The following is a 25,293-nucleotide window of genomic DNA, read 5'->3' as shown; positions in this document are numbered from 1 at the left end:
GAGGAATCAACTCGCCAGCCACTGATTCACACGGCACTTCGAGAGCCATGCCATGTGCTGGACAGATGTCAGAATATAGTTTCAAATCAAGATTCCAATGAACATTTTGCCTTTGCAAAGGCATCTTGCAGCAAAGTAGTGGCCTTAATTCCACCCCAGGGCCAGAGACTTGGAACCACTTTCAATCCAGCAGTTGGTGCAGGAGCTTTACACTAGCTGAGTTCCCACGGCTGGGGGAATCCCTAACTGGACAGCTATGGCTACATTCTGACTTCGTTGTGCTTCTCAAGAGGTGCAAGGTGCTGGAATCAGGACAGGAAATCCTTCCCTAAGTGAAGTGACCCTGGTCACACTGGGGGCTTGAAATAGAACCAAGGAGAAAACCCATATCTCCTGAGTGCCCTACAAGATCACCCTTCCCCTTAGTTAAGCTTCAGCCATGTCCTTATCTCATCCAGATACTAAGAAAACAAAAGACACTACACCACCTGGATCTGCTGAAAACAACACCTAGAACTGTCTCTCCTCAGAATCCTGGTGTCATCATAGCCCAAGGCACATCACTGTCTCCCCATGGGGCCTAAGATGCACACTGGGCACATGAGGATGACAGAACACAGCCTCCTGGAACCCCGCAAGAGAGCAGTTACCCTGAACAGCCCTCTGGAACCCCTCAGAGAGACCAGATCCCTCCAGGGTGGTTTCTTCTGCTACAGCTGGGGCCCAAAATTTCTCAAGCGATGGAACGAAAGGCTCCAGACAGAAAAAAGTGAAACAGCACAGGCACTTGGCCTTTCCCCACCATCAGCTGGTGAATCTAGAGCCATCTTTGCACTATACAGTGGTCTAATGTCAAAGTTAAAGGGATCTGGGAATCAGAGGATGCCATGTCACACCAAAGTTGTCTTAACAATCCTCCCCAAGAAGAGAAAATTAGAGACTGAGCAATGGCCCGTGAGATTGTGTATGATCTTACAGGTCTAGAACCCAAGTCTGCAGAGCTTCTAGGTTGCTAACTGCACCATGCTGCAATTAGTTAGCATTCCATTGCCCATGACTGTCTGTGTCCACAGACCGAGGAAAGTCCTGCCTCAGGGAGTCTGACAGGCAGCAGCCTCATGGCTCCCGATTGGCTCCCCACACTATATAAACCAAAAGGGCATTCCAGGAAGTATTTAAGCAATAGTGTGGGATTTCTGTAGCTGTCACAACCATTTCTGCTCCTGGGTTGGACTTTGCCTCAATTTGGCCTCTTGACCTGGAGCCTGACTTGAATTCTGACTCTTAGTATCCACCTTGGTCTGGAAGCTGATTATGAACTCCTCTGCTATTCCCAGCCTCAGGTTTGACCCTGCTCTGACCCTTGGTTGTGACAGCCCTTGTTAGGGTCCTGACAGACTGCCACCATCAAGAGATGCTTTCTTAATCAGGAAGCGAGCAACCCCATGGAAGGTGAGATCCTACCCTCTTGTAGGGAGCGGATGACCTAGGACTCAAAGACTTAGGCATTCCTAGCTCCAGTTTGTGCTCACTCTGAATGACTGAGATTCAGTGATGTGAAAGTTCATGGGAAGCAAACTTCAAAGTAGCTCATGTAAATTTTCATGGAAACCAAATTTTTCATTTGCATGCAAATGTAATTATTTGTGCTGTAAAGTGCTCCCATGCTCCTCCAGTCTGAGAAGAGAAACAATACACATGGCTTAGCTGACTAACTCAGCTCAGCTGCTTACAGAGAATAGTACACAGTCAAGACCCAGAATTTTTAAAGAGGTGCAAGAAAAGTTGGTAAATTTTTCAAAATAAATAAATTGGTGTAAGTCACACATGTCCTGCCAGCAGAAATGGAGGCTGTAATCACTGAATGCGTTGGGCCACATGCTCAGCTGGGGGAGATCCACTAAAGTCAACAGAGATATGTCAGTTTACATCGGATGACGATCTGGCCCGGAATGTAGAAAGAATTTTTCACTTAGCTTGAAGTAACAATCTCAAATTATGGTATCACCACAGGTACTTGCACTGTCCCGTTCATCTTTAACGCTCCCTTTAAGCACTTGAGTCATTTCCTCTCTTCTAATTTCCCTGTTCTCATGAGCTTGTGATTATCTCGCTGGTGATGCACTGCATGAAGAAGCCTGCAGAAAAATTAAGTGTGCTGTATTATTCCTAAAACTAAAGAGCAGGGGTGGATGGAAAATATGATGCTGGGGTATGTGCTACCTCATCTCGTCTAACCTCTGTCATCCCCAACACAACTTTTTTGGGATTCACCAGCAGTGCTCCCAAGCATACTGATTCTGCAGGATGCCACATGTTTTGATTTAATTCAGCTGTTGTTCCAGTGATGTGACAGAAAGAGACAACCCCCTCCCCACACACACACACACACACACACACACACACACAAAAGACCTGCTGCAACCTTACAAAGGTGTACCTAAGCTGGTAGACCGGAAATCTGACCCCACTGAAGTCAATTGGTGTTTTCCTATTGTTTTCATTTGGGCCACGACTTCAGCCCCTGAGTCCCGATATCACCTCATCTTCCATCCCAGGGCTGCAGTTTCCTTCCAATATAAGCAGCCTGGTGGCATGTCAAAGACTCAGCTTCATGTTGCTTCTCATCTGGACCGTGGCAGGAGACAAGCACCGTAGCACCTATCTGCAAGCACCGAAGCTCACAGACACATAGCTCAGATTGTAATCTCTTCCAGAAGAGGCCCATAACTTCTTGCCTGTTTGCATGGGGCCTAGAACACTGTAGGCACTAAATAAATAACAACACACACTCTAGAGTATGAGTCATAGGATAACTCCCAATATGTTTTCCATTGACCTTTATTAAGGGGACTCGTGACCCTGAACTCTCTCACTTAAGCACATGAGTATTCAGGACTTGTTACATTTCCCCTGGTGACTGAGAAGATTAATGATGGGTCCCAGATGTTACATACAGTAGATGTGTCAGTGCAACAGGGAAGATGAGTCCCAGATGTTACATACAGTAGATGTGTCAGCACTCCTACAAACCTGATGAGCTACAGTGAGGATCCATCTAAAATGGGCTGAGGATGGCAGGTATAAAACTAATGATCTATATTCTAGTGTCATATCTAGGCAGCCCGCACTGTGGTAGTTGGGTACCAAGAGAGGAACCTAGATAGATAATGGGATCTGATTCTGGTCTCCGTTGATACCTGTGTCACTCCACTGACTTCAGACAGTTCCTCCTAATTGATGCTGGGGTGAGAGCTGGATCAGACCTGGGGGTAGAGGATGGGTATCAGAGGGATTACGTTGCCTCCCAGTGCAGGGTGTAGGGCCTCGCTCATTGCTCTGGTAGGAAAACAAGGTGGTTTTTATTTTTCCTAATGACACCCATAAACAAAATGTTCAGAGGAACAGGGTGATATCCAATCAGTCATTCTGAGAGCCTCTGTGAACCAACAAGTCATACTCCTAGCTACGTCCCTTTCCTCTATCAATGTCCTCTGACCTGGCTCTATCACCTGAGTATCTGAGCACCTCACACTCGTTTTGATCCTCCTACATCCTTGGGAAGTAGGACAGTGCCCTTATCCCCATTGTTCACAGTGAGAATGGAAGCAGAGAGAGGCTAGATGACTTGCCCAAGGTCACACAGGGAGCCAGTGGAAGAGCAGGGACTTGACCCCAAGCCCTAGCCTAGTGTCCTAACTATTGGACCATCCTTCCTTATGCATGTCAGTGTTACATAGATAGGTTGGCCCAGGTCCTCAGGTCTAGTGCAGCAGCTTTTCATTGCAGCACAGGTAGTTTATGGTGACCAAGGGAGGGTCGCCCCGGATGTAAGGGGCGTGACTGGGAAGTCCCTATGTCCCGTGGGACTAGTAGGAGCAAGCACAACTTAGAACAGCCTGCAAGCTGCTTGGAGAAGGATTGACCTGGCCCAGCCCAGAGTAGGCTCAGGCTGTGGGAGCCTAAAGGCCATCTCTGCATGCCCTGTCCAGAAGTGGGCTGTGCCCTGCTCTGCCATAGCCATATGAGAGATGACCCACTGTGCGGTGCCTTGTAAGGGCCCAGGCTGATGGCCTGGGGCTCTTCTCCGTTACTGCTGCACAAATCAGAAGCTCCGTTGCTGGTGACAATGGAGCGAGCATCCCAGAGCGTGGGGGTAAAGGCTGGCTCCTCCACGCCGTGACGGGTTTCATGTCTAGAACAGCTTTTGCTGCACTGGATGTGTCGGGGGCAGGGCTGTCTTTATCATGGGTTTGGGCAGCACCCAGTGCTGTGACACTACAGTGGTGAGCACAGTATAAGAACCTATGGAGAATAAGGGCCTTGATCCTGGCGGGGACTTCTGGACGTTGCTTTAGTGACTGACTGAGCCGGTCATAAGAGGGGCAGCTGTACCAGATGTCTGGATTCCCAGAACCTCCATTAGCCAATCAGCCGCTTCTGTTCCTTTTAGGATCCTGTATAGGGAGCTGGCTTGAGGAGGGCCTGGTTAGGATCTCAATGAAAGGCATCCAGAGGCCCCTGGCTCACTGCCAGTGACCTAATGCTACACAGCGGGCTCCAGGACAGTTGATGCGGTGGCTCCTCTTGAGCTCGTATCCCTCGGCAGGCGTGACTTGGTCATTGTGTCACCCTTCACTGTCCCTTTGGAAAGGAGGGGGGAGCGGCTGGCTCTGGGGGCTGGTCCTGGACTGGGCCATCTTGTGTTTGTGGTGTGAGCTCAGTAGTGGCCAAAGGCTGCTACCATCTCAGGGCAGGTAAGCAGCCAGTCCCCTCTCCCCAAGGTTCCTCCTTGCTCCCCTCCAGTCTTCTGTCACCTGTCCCCCTTTCTCTGTTTCCCATCCCCAAGGCCTCCCCCCATTAGCCTCTGTAAGGTCTCCCCCTTCTAAGGCTCCCCCAAGAGCCTCCTTCTCCCTGGTTCCAATCTCCTTTCCCAAGGGCCTTCCTCCTCACAGGTCAAACCCCACTGCAGCTGAGCAGAGAGGAAGCCAGGGAGCTGGGGCTCCCCCATGCAGCCAGCTCAGCCCCCACTGCCTGCCTAGGTTCCCCTCGCTCCACTCCCAGCTCTGGTCTGAGCCAGGAAGGGAAGGGGCCAGGCAGCAAAGGGCTGAACTAGTCCCACCTGCAGCCTCCTGCTTGCCAGGCAAGGTAGAGAGTGGCCCCTCCTGGCAAGAACCTGCGACTGCAGCCATCACCCGCTTGCCTTGGTCCATCTGGCCGGTCTGCAGGTGGCAGGGAGACAGAGCCGGCGCTAGGCATAAGCACACCAAGCAATTGCTTAGGACCCTGAGCAACTCAAGGGGGCCCCTATTTGGTTTTTATTATAAAAACTTGCCTGTTTTAGTGTGGGAGGGGGAATATTCCTGCTTAGGGCCCCCAATGGGCTAGCGCCGGCTCTGCAGGGAAAAGGTGAAAGCATCTGCTGCTTCACACCCTGCACCTCTGCACCCTCTAACTCCCCTCCCCCTGCCAAAAGCAGGAGGTCACCACATCATTGCCCCTGGGGAAGACGCACCACCATGCTCCCCTGTAACTAGTGAGGGCTTTGCTGATGGCCCCTGTTGCTATTGTTGTATATTATTTGCATAACTGTAGCACTTAGGAGCCCCAGCCATGGACCCCAGGGCACCAGGTGCTGTACATTATATAGTAGGTGTATTACGGTAGCACCTAGCAGCCCCAGCCACGGGTCAGGTCCTCATGGGGTCAGACGCTGTACAGACACAGAACAAAGAGACACCCCCTGTCCCAAAGAGCATCAACCTGAGTCACTTTGTCAGGGCGAAAGCCAGCGCTCACATCCAGCTGACTCCTAGGCTTTAGTAGTTCCAGAACCTTAATTCCAACTTCAGCCCTCTCTGAGGTGGGTTCCTGGAGGCAGAACTGGCCTAAGTTCCTGTACCAGCCCATGGGAAAGGACCAGAGTCGAGAGTCTGCCTGTTTCCCCGGCTGAAGGCACTCTGCCCTTGAGTCTGTGCTTGCACATTTACGCCTGATTCTCCGAGGTGCTGAGCACCCCCAGCTCCCCTTCCTAAGCCAAGACCACATCAACACTAGGAAAAAAGGTGTTTATTATTGTAGCACCTAGGAAGCCGGTCATGGCACACGACCCCATTGTGCTAGGCGCTGTACAACCACTGAACAGAGATGGACTCAGCCCCAACAAGCTTACAGGCTAACACATGTGCACTAGTGTGTTAAAATCCTAATGTAGACAGGGTATGTTGTCATTTTAACACATTAGCTGGGGAGCCTAGGGTTTACCTCGACCTGCTAATGTGTTAAAACAACAACTTGCTTTGTCTGCAATAGGATTTTAACACATTATGAACACAGCCTTCTCCTAGTGGAGACAAGGCGTTGGAGGGTGTCAGTGTTATGGGCTTTCAGTTCAGCACAGTTCATGAGCACTACAAGCCTCTGCTCCCCCACCCCCACCCCAACAACACAACAGGTTAACGATGGTCAAATATTGCCACACCCAGCCTGGGCATTTGTCAGTAGCTCACATTCCTTCCTATCACAGGGAAACGTTCCTCTCTCCTTGTCCGACAAACTCGAGTGTTTGAAAAATGCTGCAGTTCCCTGCAGAAACTTGGGGATCCATGCACTTCTTTGATCCCCCTCCTGAGTCACTCCTCCCGGTGTCTGGCTGTCTCCTGAGGCTTTTACAAGGGAGCATCTCCCTGTGCCGGGCTGTTTGCTGTGCTGAGCAGCAGGTGTGAAGCCAAAGATCCCCAGGGGAAGGACTTGATTGCAGGGTTCCGTGTCAGCAGTCTTTTCGCTGCGCCGCCATCCCAACTTGTGTCGTGGTTACACAATTCCGACCGGAGGGGTTTTGGAGATGGATGTGGCTGGGATAACAAAGCCCTTTTGTTTCCACCAAGGGCACCGAGTGTGGAGTTTAAGCCCGGGGTTGATTTCACTGCCTGAGCATCCTTCCGCGGAGGATTTCCCTGAGCCGTCTGTGCCATGAGCCGCGCTGATTGCAGTTCAAACAGAACCCGACAATCTTTTCCATTGGGGTCCTGTTCAGCAGCCAATGGGCAGAGAATGTGTTTGTGTCTGGGGCTTGCAGGCCTTGCCCAGAAGTTTGCAAGAGCTGATTGGAAACTGGAAGCAGGACTAGGGGCCTCTTGCAGATTTGATTTGTGGACTGGCAAAACTGCTGTGGCAGAGACTGAGCTGAGCCTCTGGAGAATTCTGGGACAAGCCTGCAAGACAGTTTTTCCTCTTTCCCCAAAATACGCCCAATTTCGCTCCACAGCGATTACTGCACAACGCAGGCATCAGGAGCTCCCAGAAAGTCTGTGGTGGGACAGGGAATCGGACCTGGGTCTCCCAAGTCCCAGGTTAGCGCCCTGACCAGTAGGCCCTCCACCAGTAGGCCCTTGAAGTCTAATACTTGCCTTTAATACTCAGACAGGTGTGTACGGTATCCTTAGCCAATCAAGAGGAAGAACATGACCATGTGACTTGGCCTCACACTTAGCTGGCCGGTTGGAGCTTCAGTGTTTGCAGCTATCCAGAAAGGACTGGGTGTTTGCATGCGCAGCACCGTCAGGAGCTGGTTTGCAAATGCATGCGCCCGGATTGGAACCCAAGCTGGAGTGGAGGGCCTCTGAGCTGGGTGTCTTAATCTGCCTCGACTCATGGCCCAGGGTCCTCATTCATTATTTGCTAAGTAGTCCTCATTTCAAAGCTCCCACTGAAGCCAACAGGCCAGGTCCTGACTCAAGCAAAGCATCTGGGAGCTCTGCCTGAGCAAAGCGCTGAGGCTTTGGGCCCTAGACATTACTAAGTTATCAGAAAGGTTTTGCTGCAGTGACATCACCTCCTTCTTTTCTTATTATGGGAGAGTGGGTAACTCAACCGAGCCTTTCAAGATAAACTCAGATAGGAAGAGACAATTGCCTTTGAGGCACCAATTAGACATTTCTGGTGAGATCAGCTCTGCGCAAGCTGAAGCAGATATGTACGCAGGTGCAAAGAGACAGCTTCATCACCTGACCTAGCTCCTTGCCAGGAAGTGCAGTCTCAGATGGGAGCAAGGAGGCTGCCTCTTCCATGCCCTGCCTGTGCCATTCCCGGATCCTCAAACATAATAAGGGCAGCAGTACAGAGTTCTCCTTGGGCACTGCCACCTTCCTTTCAGCCCATCTGCCGGGGCAATGCCAGCCTTGCAAGAGAAAATGCAGCAGGCCCTCCCTGGTTTTGGGTTAGGATAGAGCAGGCAGGGCCCCAGCACGATGCTGCTCATGGTATTTTAGTGGCGTTCTCATTTTCCATAGATCAGAGGCAGTTTAATGTTCTCCGTGCTCCTAAAAGGTCTGTGACTCTGCATTCTGTCTTTGAGACACTCCCGGCAGATTTACGCACTGTTGTTAAATCTGTCTGTATCCTGCAGCGAGATATGAACTGGGGCAGACAGACAGCAACCCTGCCAGCTGAGCTAATGGAGCATCCCCCTGGCCTGCTCAGCTGGGGCGCTGATAGGCTTTCATGTACTGTGCAAACATCCGTTTGTTAGGGCGGGTTTCTGAAGCCGTCCAAGTCTCTGTGGGCTTGTCTACGTGAGAAACTTGCAACAGTTCAGCGTGAACATTAGGATGTCCTAGTGCTTACGGCACTCGCCTGGGAGTTGAGAGAGAGAGAGACCCCCGGTCAAGCTCCTGCTGTGTCACAGCCTTTCTGGGTGACCTTGGGTGAGTCACTTAGTCTCTCAAGCCTGGATCTGCAAAAAAGACTTAGGCGTTGTGACGAAAACCACAGGAACAATATTAAGATCCACAAAACCAAGTTAGGTGCCAGGGCTCTCTATAGAATGAAGGTGGAGAAGCAGGCACCTTAGAATGCAGTAAACATGTGAGGTGGAGTGGAAGCTAGCCAATGGGAGATGCCAGTGAGAGTGCTAAGCCCTCCCCTGCTCTGAGCTTGGTGCCAAAGTCCGGGCTGCAGGGAGGCACCTGGCGCTTCTTGTGGTTCACACACTGGGGGAAGATAGACATTCAGGTGGCCGATCTGCTACCGGTGGTCGGAGGCCTCCACACAGAATAGCTGTAGGGGAGAAGAGGAGGACCACCCTGATAACCTTCAGTGCAGGGTTTAGGGCACTGTCACCTGGGAAGTGGCTGATCCCTGTTCAAACGCTTTCCCCCTCCTCTGGCAGAGAGGGACTTGAATTGGGAATCGCCCAGGTCCAGGGTGCATGCCATAATCTTCAGCCCAGTGTTATCAGGGAGGGGGTCCTCCTCCCCCTCCTGTTTGGTGTGGAGTTGGGGCGGCCTCTGAACACACCTACTGGATTGAGCCCCACACCTGACTTAGGCATCCAAGCTCTTGTCTTCCCCGGTTTGTGAACTGCCCTGGGGCTTAGGTGGGAGATAGGCACCCCAGCACCTAGACTGAGGTGCACTGCGCATGCTCAGAGGCAGAAACATAGGCACCAAAGCTACTTTTACTCCAAAAACATAAGCACCAAGCAGTTTTAGGTGTCTACGGGGTTAGGTGGTCGCCAGCGGGAATTTTGTGGAGCACAGTGGTGCCTAAAAATGGTACTGTGCCTCAGTTTTCCCCATACGATGGGGATAATAGCACTGCCCTACCTCCCAGCCATGTTGGGAGGACAAATACAGCGAAGATTGTGAGCTTCTCAGATCCTATGGCGTTGGGGGCTATATGGGTGGATACAACAGAGAGGTTTAAGGGTTTAAGGTCAGACCTGGTCTGTATTAATATTGGTATAACAGGGCCAACGGTACATCTACACTGCAGACAGAGGTCTGATTGCAGCACTGCAGACATACCTGAGCTAGTTGTAATCTAGCTAGTGAATCTGCAGCAGCTTGGGCTTCAGCGTGGGCGGGCCACCTGAGCGCTCACGTGGCGAACCGGTGCTGCCACAATGACGCTGCTGTTGTTACCAGAGCTGGCTAGATTCAAGACATGCTGCAGTCACACTTCCAGTTGCAGTGTAGACACATCCTCTCACATCCCCTGTGCAGGGGAGTAAAGGACAGCTTACCTGACCCCAAGCTCTGAGACGCAAGCGCTCGGCTACTATGAACAGCTTGGGGGATAGATGGCTCTGGTTCTGCTGCGTGAGTGATCTGCCTTACTTCTCCTTAATTGAGACAGAAATGTAGGCCCATTTGCTAACTCTGTCTGTATCGATTTAGTGCCTGTCTTCCACCCACAGCAGGGTACAGGGCCAGCTCCAGGCACCAGCCTAGCAAGCAGGTGCCTAGGGTGGCCAACAAAGAGGAGGGTGGCACCTCTGGCCATTCGGCGGCAATTCGGCAGCGGGGCCATCACTCCCTCTTGGAGTGAAGGACCTGCCGCCGTAGAATGAAGCGGCGGTAGAGCTGCCGCCGCTTGTGATCACGGCTTTTTTTGTTTTGTTTTGTTTTTGCTGGTTGGAGCGGCAAAAATGCTAGAGCCAGCCCTGGCAAGGTAGCGTCTGCAGCTGTCTCACCACCATCCCTAGCTAGCAGCCAATCAGTGTTTCCCCTCAGTACCACCGAAAGGCAAAGGATGGTGAAATCCCCACGCACCATGTTATTGTGTGTAGAACTGGGCTTAACTCTGCCAGCCAAGGCTCACGTGCACAAGGACCATTCCGATTAAATTAGTAGTAGAGACTCCAATAGGAATCAGAATCCTGTTGTGGTAGCAGCTGTCTACACACTGTAAGAGGCTATCCCTGGCCCGCGGAGTTTACAAACTACATAGTCAAATCAGGATTATCATCCTCCTTCTACAAAGGCACTGCCCCAGGTCACACAGGAAGTCTGTGACTGAGGTGGAATTTGGAGCCAGATCTTCTGAGACTCAGCTCATTTCTTTAACCACAACACCATCCTCCTCTCAGGGTACTTCCCCATATGTTCTGAGGGATAGTCCACCCTCTGTCTCAGCTTCTTCCTTTCTTAAGGCTTAAAGCTAGAAGGGGGCAAAAAAATGTAAATTATTTTTCCCTGGAAATTTTGAAAAATGTATAGTCTCTTTAAACTTGCTGTGAAATTTCTTTTTCTATGAAAATGTAATGTAAAAAAGATTAGCTTTTGAAAACCGTTTCAATAAAGCGGTATGGTATGGGGTAAAAGAGATCTGGTTTCCAAAAAAAACCAAGCAATGATATTTATCTTATTGAAAATGAAAACACTGTACCAAAAAAATGACAGTTCTTCGTTTCCATTGTTTAGCCCCTCCTCTCCAACCCCCACCCCCCAAAACAGAAATTTTCAACAAAATCAAAATTGCCACAAAAAAATTTGTTCTGATTAAAAAGCTAGTAATTGTCCAAAAATGTTTTGATGAAAAATTTTGACCAGGTTTTCTTAAACACAACGTGTGCTTCAGTAAATTTTGGTGTCCTGATGTCTTGAAGAAAAAACAATGTGCCAAACTTTGCCCTGAATTATACTCCATGTAACTGTGTTAACAGGGTATAAGCCAGGGCAGAAATTTGTCCATAGTCATTTATCATATCGATTCCTAGGCAGCAAGACACATCAAACTATCCTGCTTATTTCTTATGGGTAAAAGAGTGAATCTCATTACAGCTAAGGTGAACTTGGAGGATATCACTGATTTTTGGTAGATTTTTGCTATTGGTAGAGTTTGTCGGAAGAATTTTGACGGAACAGTTTTCTGTTGGAAAACACAATTTTGTCAGAATCTAAACATGTCACAGGAACATGTCAATAACAGGAAAAGTTGAAACAATAATTTCGATCTTCTCACTTTTCAGCAAGGTTTGGTTTGACTTTATCATTTTGAGTCATTTCGTTTTGACTTTAATATCCAATTAAAAATTAATTTTAATATTATATTATAGTTACAGATAATATTCAGTATAATACATATGTTCCACATTTTATATTATGATGTTTTGACATTATCAAAACAAAATGTTTGCACCTTATTGAAATGAAACAGTTTGACATTATTGAAACAAAATCTTTGAATTATTCTGAATGGAAATCTTTCAGAATTTTTGTTCCTGGGGAAATTTGGAACAAAATCAAATTTCAAAGGCAGAATTTCTCATGGAACAGCATTTCCAGTTTCTGACCAGCTCCAGTCATTGGGTTTTCATGACTGTAAAGAGTAGTTGGACTAAGACCTGAACTCCTGTGACCCAGAGAGCATCTTCTGAGAGATGGTCTGATGGATGCTCACCGTTGATGCTCCCTCCCTCTTTATCTTTGGTTTCTGGGTCAGGCATTCATATCTAATCCAGGACCCCAGGAATTCAGTCATTCCTGGCTGGCGGCTGTTCGGTGAGTCTATATGAAATAAGATGATGGGTCTTAGTTCATTTACATTGTTAGAAACACCATCAGAACTGGCAGTTGGCAACCTTGGGAGGGGCAAAAGTTTGAATGGGCTACACAAATGAACTACCCTCAAGGTCCCATAAGAGGTGCTGCTAGGTCACGGTTGCAGCACCTGTCCTGGGTAGGGCTTGGAACATTGCACTGTGGCTTCCCCTTGCTTTAATTGCTTTTTACAGACCAGCTCCGTCTCCAGGGCTGTCAATTTCTCATGAGTCAGCATCAAGAAACCCACTTAACTAACAATAGAGGCACATCATGCAACGCTCGGTGAACCTCTTACTCATCTGCACTGTTTCTTTCCCCCAGACGCCTGGATGCAAACCTGATTTCCGTGGTGCCCAAGAAGAGCTTTGAGGGACTGCCCTCCTTACGTCACTTGTGGCTGGATGATAATGCCCTGACAGAGATCCCTGTCCAAGCTCTCAACAACCTTCCAGCCCTGCAGGCCATGACGCTGGCTCTCAACCTGATCTGGCACATTCCTGACTATGCCTTCCAGAACCTCAGCAGCCTCGTTGTACTGTAAGCTGTCGACATTCACTATACATTTATAGGCTGTTTGTATTTATGTGTGTGTGAGAATGAGCAATGCCACTCTCTAGTGGCCAGGCCAAGACGATCCGGATAAAAGACCTACTATTGCTGCCACATAAAGGAGATCTCCTTTAGCTCAAATGGTAGCAACCAGTGTTTTGAATCGAGCTGATTTAAAAAATGCTAATTATTTGTCATATTAATTTTTCAAATTGTTTTTCTTTCTAAATTTTCCACAATTTTTTTTCAGTGTTTCAATGAAAAACCATGACATTTTCATTTTCTGAAAACTGTTTTGTGTAAAAATGTTCTGGTTTTGCAAACCGAAACCCCACATATTTTAATGAAAATGTGTACCAAAAAGTTTCTGGTTTTTCATTAAAAAAAAAAACTGGAAAATTTCTACCAAAGTTTCTTCAAAACTTTTCGTTTTTTGTCAAAAAGCCTTTTTTTGTTGGAAAGAAACTTTGACCAAAAACTTTCCTAACCACTCTGGGTTTGGGAGGTGACGTACAACAGTTCTGATCTCAGCACTGTGTGTGTGTGAGAGATGAAATGATCAGTGGCTGGGGCTACGATTCTTTGTAATAATTCTAAACCTATTTGGTACTTTCTAGATTCTTTTTACTGTGCAATTGGAATGTAAAGACATAATTTACAGTATATTGAACAGTCTAGGAAAATGATACTGCTTCCAATGACTGCTCCACTCCAGATGGAATACATTTATTTCACAGGCACTGAGAAACAGTAAACACTCTACAATCTGTAATTATATGGCAAACGGATGCCTTGTAATTTCATACTGGGAAGCATCCCTTACATTAACTGGGGGCTTACATGTTATTTGTCTTCTAAATGGAAACTTACATCTGCAAATTAGTTGGCAGTTTATTGGTTGGTGTTGATTAGTAAGTTAAAGTGTAATTGCCAAGTAGCTCAGAACCCCTCTATGTACATGCTATAGTTACAGGCTTGCTTATGGGAAGTAAAATGGAGTGCTACATTATACACGTGTTTTGTAGCTAGCGATAAAGTATCATCAATGTTTGGTGCTTAGGGAAAGCTTAGCAATTGCTTAGATCTCAGAAGAAAAAGCGTTTGCTGAAGCCTTATAGAAATATGCACTTTTCAAACTTTTATTAAATATTGACTTCAACTGCTAGATGGAACGTAAAGGCACATTGGGGAGAAATACTAGTAACAGCCTGAGAAATGTCAGATAATCAGTTTGTTTTCACACAGGATAGGACCAAATGTAGTCATCCCAAGGCACTTACAGTCAGGGCCGGCTCTAACTTGTTTGTCGCCCCAGGCAAAAAAGAAGAGCGCCGCCATGCCGTAACACACCTCCCAGCACCGCGCCACCCAAACCCCCGGAGCGCCAGGCCACCGAACCCCCCCCACAGCACCGCGCCGGGCCACTGAAACCCCCAGAGTGCCACGCCGCCCAAACCCCTGCCCCCCCCCAGCGCCTCACCGCGCCGCCCAACCCCCCAAAGCGCCGGGCCACACCGCCGAATCTCCCCCGCCCCTCAGTGCCACACTGCCGAAACACCCCCCGCGCTGCCCGGCCGGAAAAAAAAAGAAAAGAAAAACCCCTCGACCGCCACCCCGACCAACAACAACAACAACAAAAATACCACGAGTGCCCCCCGCCACCCCAACATTGGCCGCCCTTTCTCAGGTGCCGCCCCAAGCACGTGCTTGGTCGGCTGGTGCTTGGAGCCGGCCCTGATTACAGTCATCAGTTCAACCACTCGTGATGCTATTTGGCTTCAACTGCTTTTCATAGAATCATAGAATATCAGGGTTGGAAGGGAACTCAGGAGGTCATCTAGTCCAACCCCCTGTTCAAAGCAGGACCAATCCCCAACTGAATCATCCCAGCCAGGGCTTTGTCAAGCCTGACCTTAAAAACCTCTAAGGAAGGAGATTCCACCACCTCCCTAGGTAACCCATTCCAATGCTTCACCACACTCCTAGTGAAAAAGTTTTCCCTAATATCCAACCTAAACCTCTCCCACTGCAACTTGAGACCATTGCTCCTTGTTCTGTCATCTGGTGCCACTGAGAACAGTCTAGATCCATCCTCTTTGGAACCCCCTTTCAGGTAGTTGAAAGCAGCTATCAAATCCCCCCTCACTCTTCTCTTCTGTAGACTAAATAATCCCAGTTCCCTCAGCCTCTCCCCATAAGTCATGTGCTCCAGCCCCCTAATCATTTTTGTTGCCTTCCGCTGGACTCTTTCCAATTTTTCCACATCCTTCTTGTAGTGTGGGGCCCAAAACTGGACTGTTATCTCAACCTCAAAAGCATGCTGCTCTCATACTGGGAATCCCAAACCTTGGGTGGGAAAAAACTTCTTCGCTGTGGTGGGAAAACAGAAGAGTCCTTGACCACAAGACAGAAAGGCGCACCCTCCCGCAGACGACTGGATATGGGACTTGTGTAGGAGACTAAACAGACATTGTGGGAGATCATTCAGGATTTTTGTGGGGCTCACAAGTGTCCCACAGAACCAGCCTCACAAATTGCCACCATGCTCACGGTTTCCCCATGTCGGCACCTAGCCCACAGAAGATCTGATGCTCCCCTTGTGCCCCGATCCATGAGCTGCCTTGCTCCACGCTCAGCCTCAGACAAGGCTAACAAGCTTTCCGAAACCTCAGCAAAGAATCTCAGCCCACCAGCCAGTAAACTTCCCTACCGCCATGCAAAGAGCATGTGTCTGTCCAGGTGTGAGTGGGCAAACTTGCACACGCAGGCAGAAGAGAGGCTAGCCGCTCCCATAAACTTAAGTACCCTTCTAGTCTGGGAGTTATTTAATATAAGTACCTGTGGGAGAGGGGAGCTAAGAGCAGATGTGGAGGAGTACCAGGAAAAAGCTGTCATTTATAGGCTGATTAACGCTCACAGACGCCCCTCATCAGCAGTTTTGTAGCTGAGAACACGACCTTCCCAGATGCAGCTACGTGCTTTCCTGCTCCGCACACCTTGGGCTTTTGGGAAAGACACAGCTGATCATCCGGTGACGATGGGATGAACCCACAGCAAAATATACCTGCTTCAATCTGGAATAAATTAGGGGCTTCAACCTCTGCTTATAAATTACACCCCCCACTGAGGAATTCCCTGACCTGTTCCCATTTCTGCTGCAGGTTTGTAATAAGGGTTGCAGAGTGTTTTGAAAGCAGGCCCCTATGTAATCACTCCACCATGTGTCCCTTCCCTGTCTTAGATAACTGCAGCTTCCTTTGCTGTGAGTGTTAGCGCAGTGATGTTGCGGGCTGGCTTGTTTGATATGGGGGGAGGGGTGTGAGGGGGCTGGGAATGAGACACTGAGACTTTCACTCCGGAGTCTGACCCAGCATGACAGGGACAGAATGTCACTTAGCATCTGTGAGTAGGGCTGGTTGAAAAATGTCCATCAACACTGGTTTTTGACTGAAAATTGGGATTTTTGAAAAAATAATTTTTTTCTTTACATTGAAAACCAAAAGGGCTACAACCAGAAATATTTCAATTTGGATATGCTACCACTGTGCATCATGGGAATTGTAGTTTATCATAGAAATGTAGGACTGGAAGAGACTTCGGTAGATCATCTAATCCAGGATCCTGCTCTGAGGCAGGACTAAGTATTATCTAGATCATCCCAGAATGGTGTTTGTCTAATCTGTTCCTAGAAACTTCCAGTGATGGAGTTTCCATAATCTCCCTAGGCAACTTGTTCCCATGCTTAACTACTGTACCCTCATAGGAAGCTTTTCCTAAAGTCTAACCTAAATCTCCCTTGCTACAATTTAAGGCCATTACGTCGTGGCCTGTCCTCCATAGTTAAGGAGAACAATTTATCACTTTCCTCTTTAAAACATCCTTTTATGTACTTGAAGACTGTTATCGTGTCCTCTCAGTCTTCTCTTCTCCAGACTAAACAAACCCAGTTTTTTCAATCTTTCCTTGTCATCTTTTCTAGACCTTTGATCATTTTTGTTGCTCTCCTTTGGACTTTCTCCAGTTTGCTCACGTCTTTCCCGAAGCGTGGTGCCCAGAACTGGACACAGAACTCCAGCTGAGGCCTCACCAATGCTGAGTGGAAGAATTACTTCTCACGTCTTGCTTTAGTTATGTCATGTCCCCATTCTCCTCTGTGGGCTGAACTCCCAGGCTGGACTGCATCTTCCAGGATGCGCCAGCACCAGGGATTCCCCCGAAACGCTGCCTCCCCTGCTCCTTGGGGCATCATGAACGTACTGCAGGGATTGATTCAGCGGGTAGGAGAATGGCTTTTCCTGGTGGGCAGCCTCTCTTACTCTCCCCATGAACCCAGCCGGGAATATCTAACCTGCTGCCTTTCCTGGGGAGAGAGATGGGAGGCCACAAAGACAAGCCCTGGCTGCGATTACCCGGGAAGGGATGGGGAGACGGATTGACCAGGCTGAGATGGTGTTTGCCACCAGGGCACCTAGCCTGTTGCTCCAGGCAGAGAGGTCCTAGCTGTGCTTTGTTCTTTCAAAGGCCTAATAAACACAGCTGCCTGGAGCAGAGGGTGGAGCTCAGTAAGCCTCCGGCATTTGTGTGGGGAAATCTGGGCTCTGTCATACCACACCATGGCTGGGGGTTGCAACTTCATTTCCTCATGTCAGTGCGAACCTGAGCAGAGCGGCTAAGGGTGACTGGGCCATGAAGTCTGAGCTGCCCTCTGGCCCTGGAGCTGGTTGAAGGGCTTGCTTCCATTGCAGTGCTGCTGGCTTGGTAAAGACTCTGGGCCGTCCTGCTCTAGTCACAAGCGGGGGAATTCCTCTGAAGTTACTGCAGACCTACAGCAGCACGAGCGACGCCAGGACCCCCCTGGAGCCCTGTCTTGTCACATGGCCAAGGGTGCTCAACTCCATGACAAACAGCCTGACTCAGGTGCCCATCCCCTTGGTATCAAAAGTTGGCCTTCAGGCTCACTGTGCTTTGCAGCGAGTGAGCTCTCACTCAACCCCTCTGCTCTTTAGCATGGGAGGGATGAAAATGGGGCAGGTGCCACTCAAAAGTGGGTGAGAGGAACCGGAACAGCAGTATTGCCTGCCCCCAAATGTTCAGAAGTCCCTCCAGGAACATGCTGCGTATTCAGGGCCCCACAGGCTTTGGGAAGTCGTGGCATGGGGGGAATGGGTCAAGTCAGGGATCAGCTGCTCTCTGTGCCGGTCATCTCTTGGCGGTCAGGTGGGGAAATACACCCTCCTGCTATTACTACCACTGGGGTTCCGCTCTGTGAAGGAGGCTTGCTTCATGCCCAAGAGAGAAGGCTTCCATGAGACACCAGGGGCCTGATTTCCAGGGGGGCAGGGGAAGCTGAGCACCCAAGCTCAAGATGACTTCAGAGGGTGCTTTGGGGACTCAGCACCTCTGAATATCAGATCCCCAATGTCTCAAGCTGGGATCCCCAAACTTGGGGTCTTCTGATAAAATGGCCGTAGCATTGGTATGAATCTCTGTGTACCTCAGTTTCCCCATCTGTAAAGTGGGGTTAATGATCCACCTTCGTAAGACACCTTGGAACCTTTAGTATTAAGAAAAGATATTGCCTAGAGCATCTGGGATCCATGTCTTGGCCTTTTAGTCCACAAAAGCTGCTTCTCTCGCTGAGGGCTGAGCACACTTTGCCTGGAGAAAAGTGAGTTTCTATCTTTAGTACTCATAGAAGAGATTAATAGCGCTCTCTGAAATCCCCTGCTGCAGTCAATTCCAGCTGATTTTATTCATCTCCAAATGAGTCTAACCACTGCTACCTGCTGCTCGGGGTTGTCCAGGTGAATTTGCACAGTTCCCGTGACCAGGTGCCTCTACTGAGCTATGGCAGATTGGGACTGTGACGTTGTGCAGTCTATATGGTTTTATAAAAATATGATAAGTGAATATAATGTAACTGGAATATGCTTCATGCAAAAGGTCTCTTGTTAGGTATCATTACAAAGTTTATAATCTACTGAGTGTGATCATCTCATTTGTAGAAATGTACCACTCTTGTATCTAAAACTAGAAATATAAAACATAACTCTGAGGGCCTATTGTAATTATGTAAAGTGTGGGCCATTAAGGATGGTTTGGAATCTTGATGACTCCCATTGTCTGCAGATGGCTGTATTTACCTGTGAGTCTTCCTGTATATGTGTGTGCTGGCAAGTGAGTAATGAAGTCTTGCAGTGACATGTGATCATGTCACCTGAACTGGAATCCATCTTTAACCTGGTGCTTTTCCAGTGAGGGGGGTGGAAACCCAGAGGGACAAAGGGTTCCCGTCTTATGCAAAAGATATATAAAGGGGTGGAAGAGAACAAAGGAGGGAGAGGAGCCATCATGAAGAATCCCCTAGCTATCACCTGAGCTGCAACAAGAGCTGTACCAGGGGAAAGAATTGTGCCCAGGCCGGGAAGGTGTCCAGTCTGAGAAAAAACTTACTGAAGCATCTCTGAGGGTGAGATTATCTGTATTCAGTTTGATTAGACATAGATTTGCGCATTTTATTTTATTTTGCTTGGTGACTTACTTTGTTCTGTCTTTTACTTCTTGGAACCACTTAAATCCTACTGTCTGTATTTAATAAAATCACTTTTTATTTAGTAATTTACTCAGAGTATGTATTAATACCCGAGGGAGCAAACAACTGTGCATATCTCTCTATCAGTGTTATAGAGGGCGAACAATTTATGAGTTTGCCCTGCATAAGCTTTATGCAGGGTAAAACGGATTTATTTGGGTTTAGACCCCATTGGGAGTTGGGCATCTGAGTGCTAAAGACAAGCAAACATCTGTGAACTGTTTTCAGATAAACTTGCAGCTTTGGGGCAAGTGATTCAGACCCTGGGTCTGTGTTGGGGCAGACGGGAGTGTCTGGCTCAGCAAGACAGGGTGCTGGAGTCCTCAGCTGGCAGGGAAAACAGGAGCAGAGGTAGTCTTTGCACATCGGGTGGCAGTTCCCAGGGGGGGTTCTGTGATCCAACCCGTCACTGGGACTTCGAATGGTTTTTGGCCAAGACCAAGCCATGACACTCCCCTATGTCATCTGAGTTCACAGTGCGCTGGCGAGATCCGAACTCATTTCAGACTTTGAATTTGATCCAAGGCAATGGAGTACAAGTGACTAGTGGAAAATGAAGCTGGTCACATTGGTCCTCCAAGAGAAAAAATGGAAACTGCTACAGACTAGGGACCGAGCAGCTAGACAACAGTTCTGCAGAAAAGGACCTAGGGATTACAGTGGACGAGAAGCTGGATATGAGTCAACAGTGTGCTCTTGTTGCCAAGAAGGCTAACGGCATTTTGGGCTGTATAAGTAGGAGCATTGCCAGCACAAAGAGGGACATGAACATTCCCTTCTATTCGGCATTGGTGAAGCCTCATCTGGAGTACTGTGTCCAGTTTTGGGTCCCACACTAGAAGAAGGATGTGGAAAAATTGGAAAGAGTCCAGCGGAGGGCAACAAAAATGATTAGGGGGCTGGAGCACATGACTTATGAAGAGAGGCTGAGGGAACTGGGATTGTTTAGTCTGCAGAAGAGAAGAGTGAGGGGGATTTTGATAGCTGCTTTCAACTATCTGAAAGGGCGTTCCAAAGAGGATGGATCTAGATTGTTCTCAGTGGTACCAGATGACAGAACAAGGAGTAATGGTCTCAAGTTGCAGTGGGGGAGGTTTAGATTGGATGTTAGGAAAAACTTTTTCACTAGGAGGGTGGTGAAGCACTGGAATGAGTGCTGGGATGATTTAGTTGGGGATTGGTCCTGCTTTGAGTAGGGGGTTGGACTAGATGACCTCCTGAGGTCCCTTCCAACCCTAATATTCTATGATTCTATTAAATGAAAGTGAATTAACAGAACAGGTAATCATCAAATGATCCATCCCCTGTCACCTATTCCCAGCTTCTAGCAAACAGAGGCTAGGGACACCATCACCATTGATTCTTGTTCTGCCTTTCTCCCCTGAATCTAAGAGCCTGTTGCACCCCATATTTTCTCCCCATGAAGGCACTTACACACTGTGATCAAGTCACCTCGTGATCTTTTTAATAAGCTAATCAGATTGCATTTCGTAAGCTTCTCACTCTAAGGAATTTTTTCCAGCCCACAAATCATTTTTATGGTTCTTCTCTGCACTCTTTCCAAAATTTCAATGTTGTTTTTAAAATGTGGACCCCAGAATTGGACGCGGTATTCTTGTATTGGTCTCACCAAGGCCATATACAGATGCAAAATCACCTCCCTACTCTCTACTCCCCTGTTTATACATCCTAGGTTCTTAACAGACTGGTATCATTGGCACTAATTCTTTCCCCTTTTTTGTAGTCGTTGCACTTAATAGGCAGAAAGACCGAGCTGCTGTCTTCCCCGGAGACTTCCAAGTGGCGGGGGGAGCCTGTACTGCTACTGTCTGTGCTTGTTGCTAGACACAGGACTTTATTCTCCAGGGCTCCTTTCACCCACAGGAAAAGGTATTTGAAAATAAGAGCGAAAAGGAAAACGAGACAATTTGCCAGAAGACTTCCGCAAAAAGAATTTGGAATAAATCCTGTTTTAATCGGGTGCAGGGCTACAGCCAGTTTAGAGAGCTTTTAATGGGACGAGAGACCCCCTGTTGGGAATTGCTATTTGTTCTTTATTGGAGGCAGGTGGCTCCTGTAATTTTTTCCTGATGTGCTTTTCCAGTTTCCCAGACTGCAGGGTATGCCAGCCGCAGCTGCAAGGCTGTCTCTCGCCTGGTTGCTTTTCTGATGGAGAGAAACATGTTCAACAACAAATCACGCCTCTTTTCAGCAGGGTGCATGTGCTCGTCTAACTCCGCAGGGGAGGGAGCCCATTTCAAAGTGCAGACAGCAACAGTGATGCATGCTACTCACATGACAATATAAACTCTCAGTGCATCCTTCTGGATGCCACGCCAGTGGGGAGACCAACTCTGACTCCTCAGTGAGTTGGATCCCTGTTTCAGGCAGATCCACTGGATTTTCTTCTACTCCATCATTTGCAAGTTGAGCTATTGTAACTCTGCGTGTTACAGGTCCCGCTCTGTGCTGATCCCCAGAGGATACGAAGTGATCAGAGCTGCAGTGTGAGAGCCTGGCACGCTAGCGCAAGCTGTAGCAACTCATGCTTCAGCTCTGGAGGCTTCAGCTCAGTCCCAAGTGTTCTGGTTGTTGTGCAATTACTCTCCTCTGTACAACGTGAGTCTCCAGAGCTGGGAACATTTCGGGGTTCTCAAGGAGACATGCCTGGATGTCTCCCCTTTTTCAACAGCCTCTGAAGAACCTTGCACCCAGCATATGCCAGCAGCTAAACGAGAGTTGGGGAACAAGCTTTCTGATGCCCCTGTTGGCTGCAATTTCTTTTCGCATTATTTATTTGGATGGTTGGTTTTTTGATTCGTGATCTTTTACAGATAGATTAAAGAAGTTGGGCTTGATCTTCCCCTGGTGTGAATCAGCCTCACTCTATTAAATCAGTGCATCTCTGGTGGTTTCCACTATATGAGGTTCTGGACCATATTGGGGTCTAAAATCATGAACAATAGCTAGGATTGGATTGTGTTTGGTGTAGATTCTTATACCCAGGATGGACTGTGCTCTAATTAATCCAGAAGTTAATAGGCTAGAGGCAGCAGTGCTTAATTTGTGCCAGGGCTGAGCCCCGGCACCTCTAGAGTTGGCAGTTCAGAGCCCTGGCACCTCTGAGCTTCCCACGTCAGTTATGAAAATTAAAAAATGGCTTGAGCCCTAGCACCTCTTTCATTACAAATTAAGCACTGTGAAGCAGGAACCACTGGGTGAAAGCTCTGGCCTGTGTTACACAGGAGGTCTGACTAGGTGATCATAATGGTCCCTTCTGGCCTTGGAATCTATGAGCTGAAATTGTCTACATGTTTGGTAGGAGAGTTGGGCTCAGGTGAGCCGTGTGTGCCAGCAGCAGGGCTCAGGTGAGCCGGGTGTGTCAACGGCAGCGCTCAGGTGAGCCGGGTGTGCCAGCGGCGGTGCTCAGGTGAGACAGATGTGCTCAGGTGAAAGCTCTGGCCTGTGTTACACAGGAGGTCCGACTAGGTGATCATAATGGTCCCTTCTGGCCTTGGAATATATGAGCTGAAATTGTCTACATGTTTGGTAGATGAGTTGTGCTCAGGTGAGCCATGTGTGCCAGCGCCAGTGCTCAGGTGAACCAGGTGTGCCAGCGGCAGAGCTCAGGTGAACCAGGTGTGCCAGCGGCAGAGCTCAGGTGAACTGTGTTTGCCAATGGCAGAGCTCAGGTGAGCCGTGTGTACCAACGGCAGTGCTCAGGTGAACTGTGTGTGCCAACGACAGTGCTCAGGTGAGCTGGATGTGCCAACGGCGGTGCTCAGGTTCTATTCATCAAGGCCCTGCTAATGCCAGGAACATCTTGCAGGATTTCCTGCCCTTGCCATCAGGGAGCTCAGCCCCATTCTTAGCATTTTCTCAGCATCTTGGGTCCCACATAGAGCTGGATGGGAAATCTTTTCCCTTGTGAGAATTTGTGAGATTTTGCCCCATGATCCTGGTCTGCAAAGAGAGATGCATGTATTTGTAAACAGGCAGCTAAAGTTTGTCCATTGACTTTAAGGGGAGCTGGACAGGCAGAAAAGTTTCTCATTAATTGATCTGTTAATTTAGTCAAAACATCCCTCCAGAGAGCGCCATGTACGTGCACAGCAGTAAAATATCTCAAGTCTCGGTCAAACCCGCTGTAGTTTACCAGGCAGAACTGACTCTCTGAGCCGGGCTTGAACTGACAGACACTGGAGAAGCTGCAATTCCACTTGCTGAAGTAATTTGTTTAACATGGATGGGAAGAGGGCAGAAGGAAAGAGGTGTTCATCTCTTCAATTATTTCCCATTCCAGCTCGCACTATGAGTCAAAGTCTCCTGTAATTGTTATTTCAGAGTTCTCCGGTACCAACCGCTAGAGTTAAGGCCGGGCTGCAGTTTCCATTATAACCCCGCTTTTTCAATCACTCACAACTTTCTCAACAACAGCAACGACAAAAAATATGTCTTTGGGGCTTGGAACTTTCTTTGCTTGGTCTCCAAACGTCTTCAAGCCAAGTTTAAGCAAAACTGGCTCAGTCTTTGTTTCATTCCTCTTCACTGTTATGAATGAAACGGACGGGATCCTGCAGCTCAAACATTTCTAAACCTAGACATTTCCAGTCGGGCTTCATTTCTGGTCCTAATGAATGGCCAGGTTGTGCCACCTTTACTCACATTCAGTCATCATGATGGCACATCCCAAAGGGACGTCACCTCCTTGGAGATGGAGCGCTGCCCGGATCAAACTCTATCTAGGACATTCAGTGCTACCTTACTCCTCGAGTGGTCCCCTTGAAATGGATGGAAAGATTGGATGCGAAAGCTGCTACCCAACAGGAGTGAGGGAATCAGAATCTGGCCCCGTAGGAGGAAGACAGCTGTTTTTAAAGTCATGAATGTTCCAAGTCAAGGCGTATTCACATGGGTGGGTGGGAAGACATTACCTATTTTTTTCTCTTTGTGATGCCCTGTAAAGGTGTAGAACACTGGCCATGATGCCTCTGTTAAGACTGCCTGAGTTGAGAGAGGATCCGTAACAAGACCTTCATTTCCCCAACCTGTCTGTCCAAATGAAAGCTCTGCATTCTGTACTGCTCTCTGCCAGCCCCTCCTAAGGGAATGCTACTTAATACATCGTGTGCCAGGCCTGGAAGATGAGTAATTTGGGGCAGGATCCTAGGGGGAGCGAAGTCCACAGCTGAGGACCCATCACATCTGGAGCCAGAAATGTTGTCCCTGCTATCTGAACTGCAAGCCCTGTCTTTCCTGTTTCTTCATGCCCATCCTTGTCGTTTCAAATGAACACATGCACTATAGGATTGGAGTTTTGTTCTGTACCTCACTCCTTTGGCATCCCCCCGTCCCTGGGAACATGCGTTGAGGCACTAGCTACAGTAGATACAAACCTTTGGCTTGGCAGTGCAGTATCCAGGTTCAGAGGGACTCAAACAATTGGCGTCATCTTGGTGTGAAAGCCCAAAGTGATGTAAGGGCAACTTGATCTGAAAATGCCCCATAAAATTTGATGGAGGAAGCCATCTGGACATGGAACATATGTTTTTTGTGACAAAGAGAAATAGCTCCTCTAATCTCCTGACTTGGATTTTTATCTAAATCTTTCTCCTCCTCAGAGAATCACAATTGATCCAAGTTTTCTTGCAGCTGCTTTTTCCTCCCCCCCACTTACCTCTGGGAGCAGCCAGTAAATTTTCCTGTACTGCCCCACCCCTGTGTCGCCCCAAAATCTGTGTGTTCTCATCAGAATGACTAGATGGAAATGTGCTTCTCTGGGAGAGTCAAGCTGGTTTCCAAACTGCACTCGGATCGTCACAACCC

The 25,293-nt window shown here is 48.4% G+C and overlaps 1 protein-coding gene across 4 annotated transcripts in view; it reads left to right on the top strand.

Annotated features, from left to right (window-relative positions):
* Nucleotides 1-25,293, top strand: part of LGR6 (leucine rich repeat containing G protein-coupled receptor 6) — a 217,231-nt gene that overhangs the window by 127,037 nt on the left and 64,901 nt on the right. For all 4 annotated transcript variants that reach the window (XM_034767596.1, XM_034767599.1, XM_034767597.1 and 1 more), the window contains one exon: nucleotides 12,648-12,863. In XM_034767596.1, the coding sequence (XP_034623487.1) occupies nucleotides 12,648-12,863 (216 nt within the window). The remainder of the gene's footprint in view (nucleotides 1-12,647; nucleotides 12,864-25,293) is intronic.

The sequence above is a fragment of the Trachemys scripta genome, chromosome 4 (genome assembly GCF_013100865.1).
Source record: "Trachemys scripta elegans isolate TJP31775 chromosome 4, CAS_Tse_1.0, whole genome shotgun sequence".
Taxonomy (NCBI): Eukaryota; Metazoa; Chordata; order Testudines; family Emydidae; genus Trachemys; species Trachemys scripta.
Note: the sequence above shows the minus strand (reverse complement) of the source record. Positions and strands in the feature narration are given on the sequence as shown.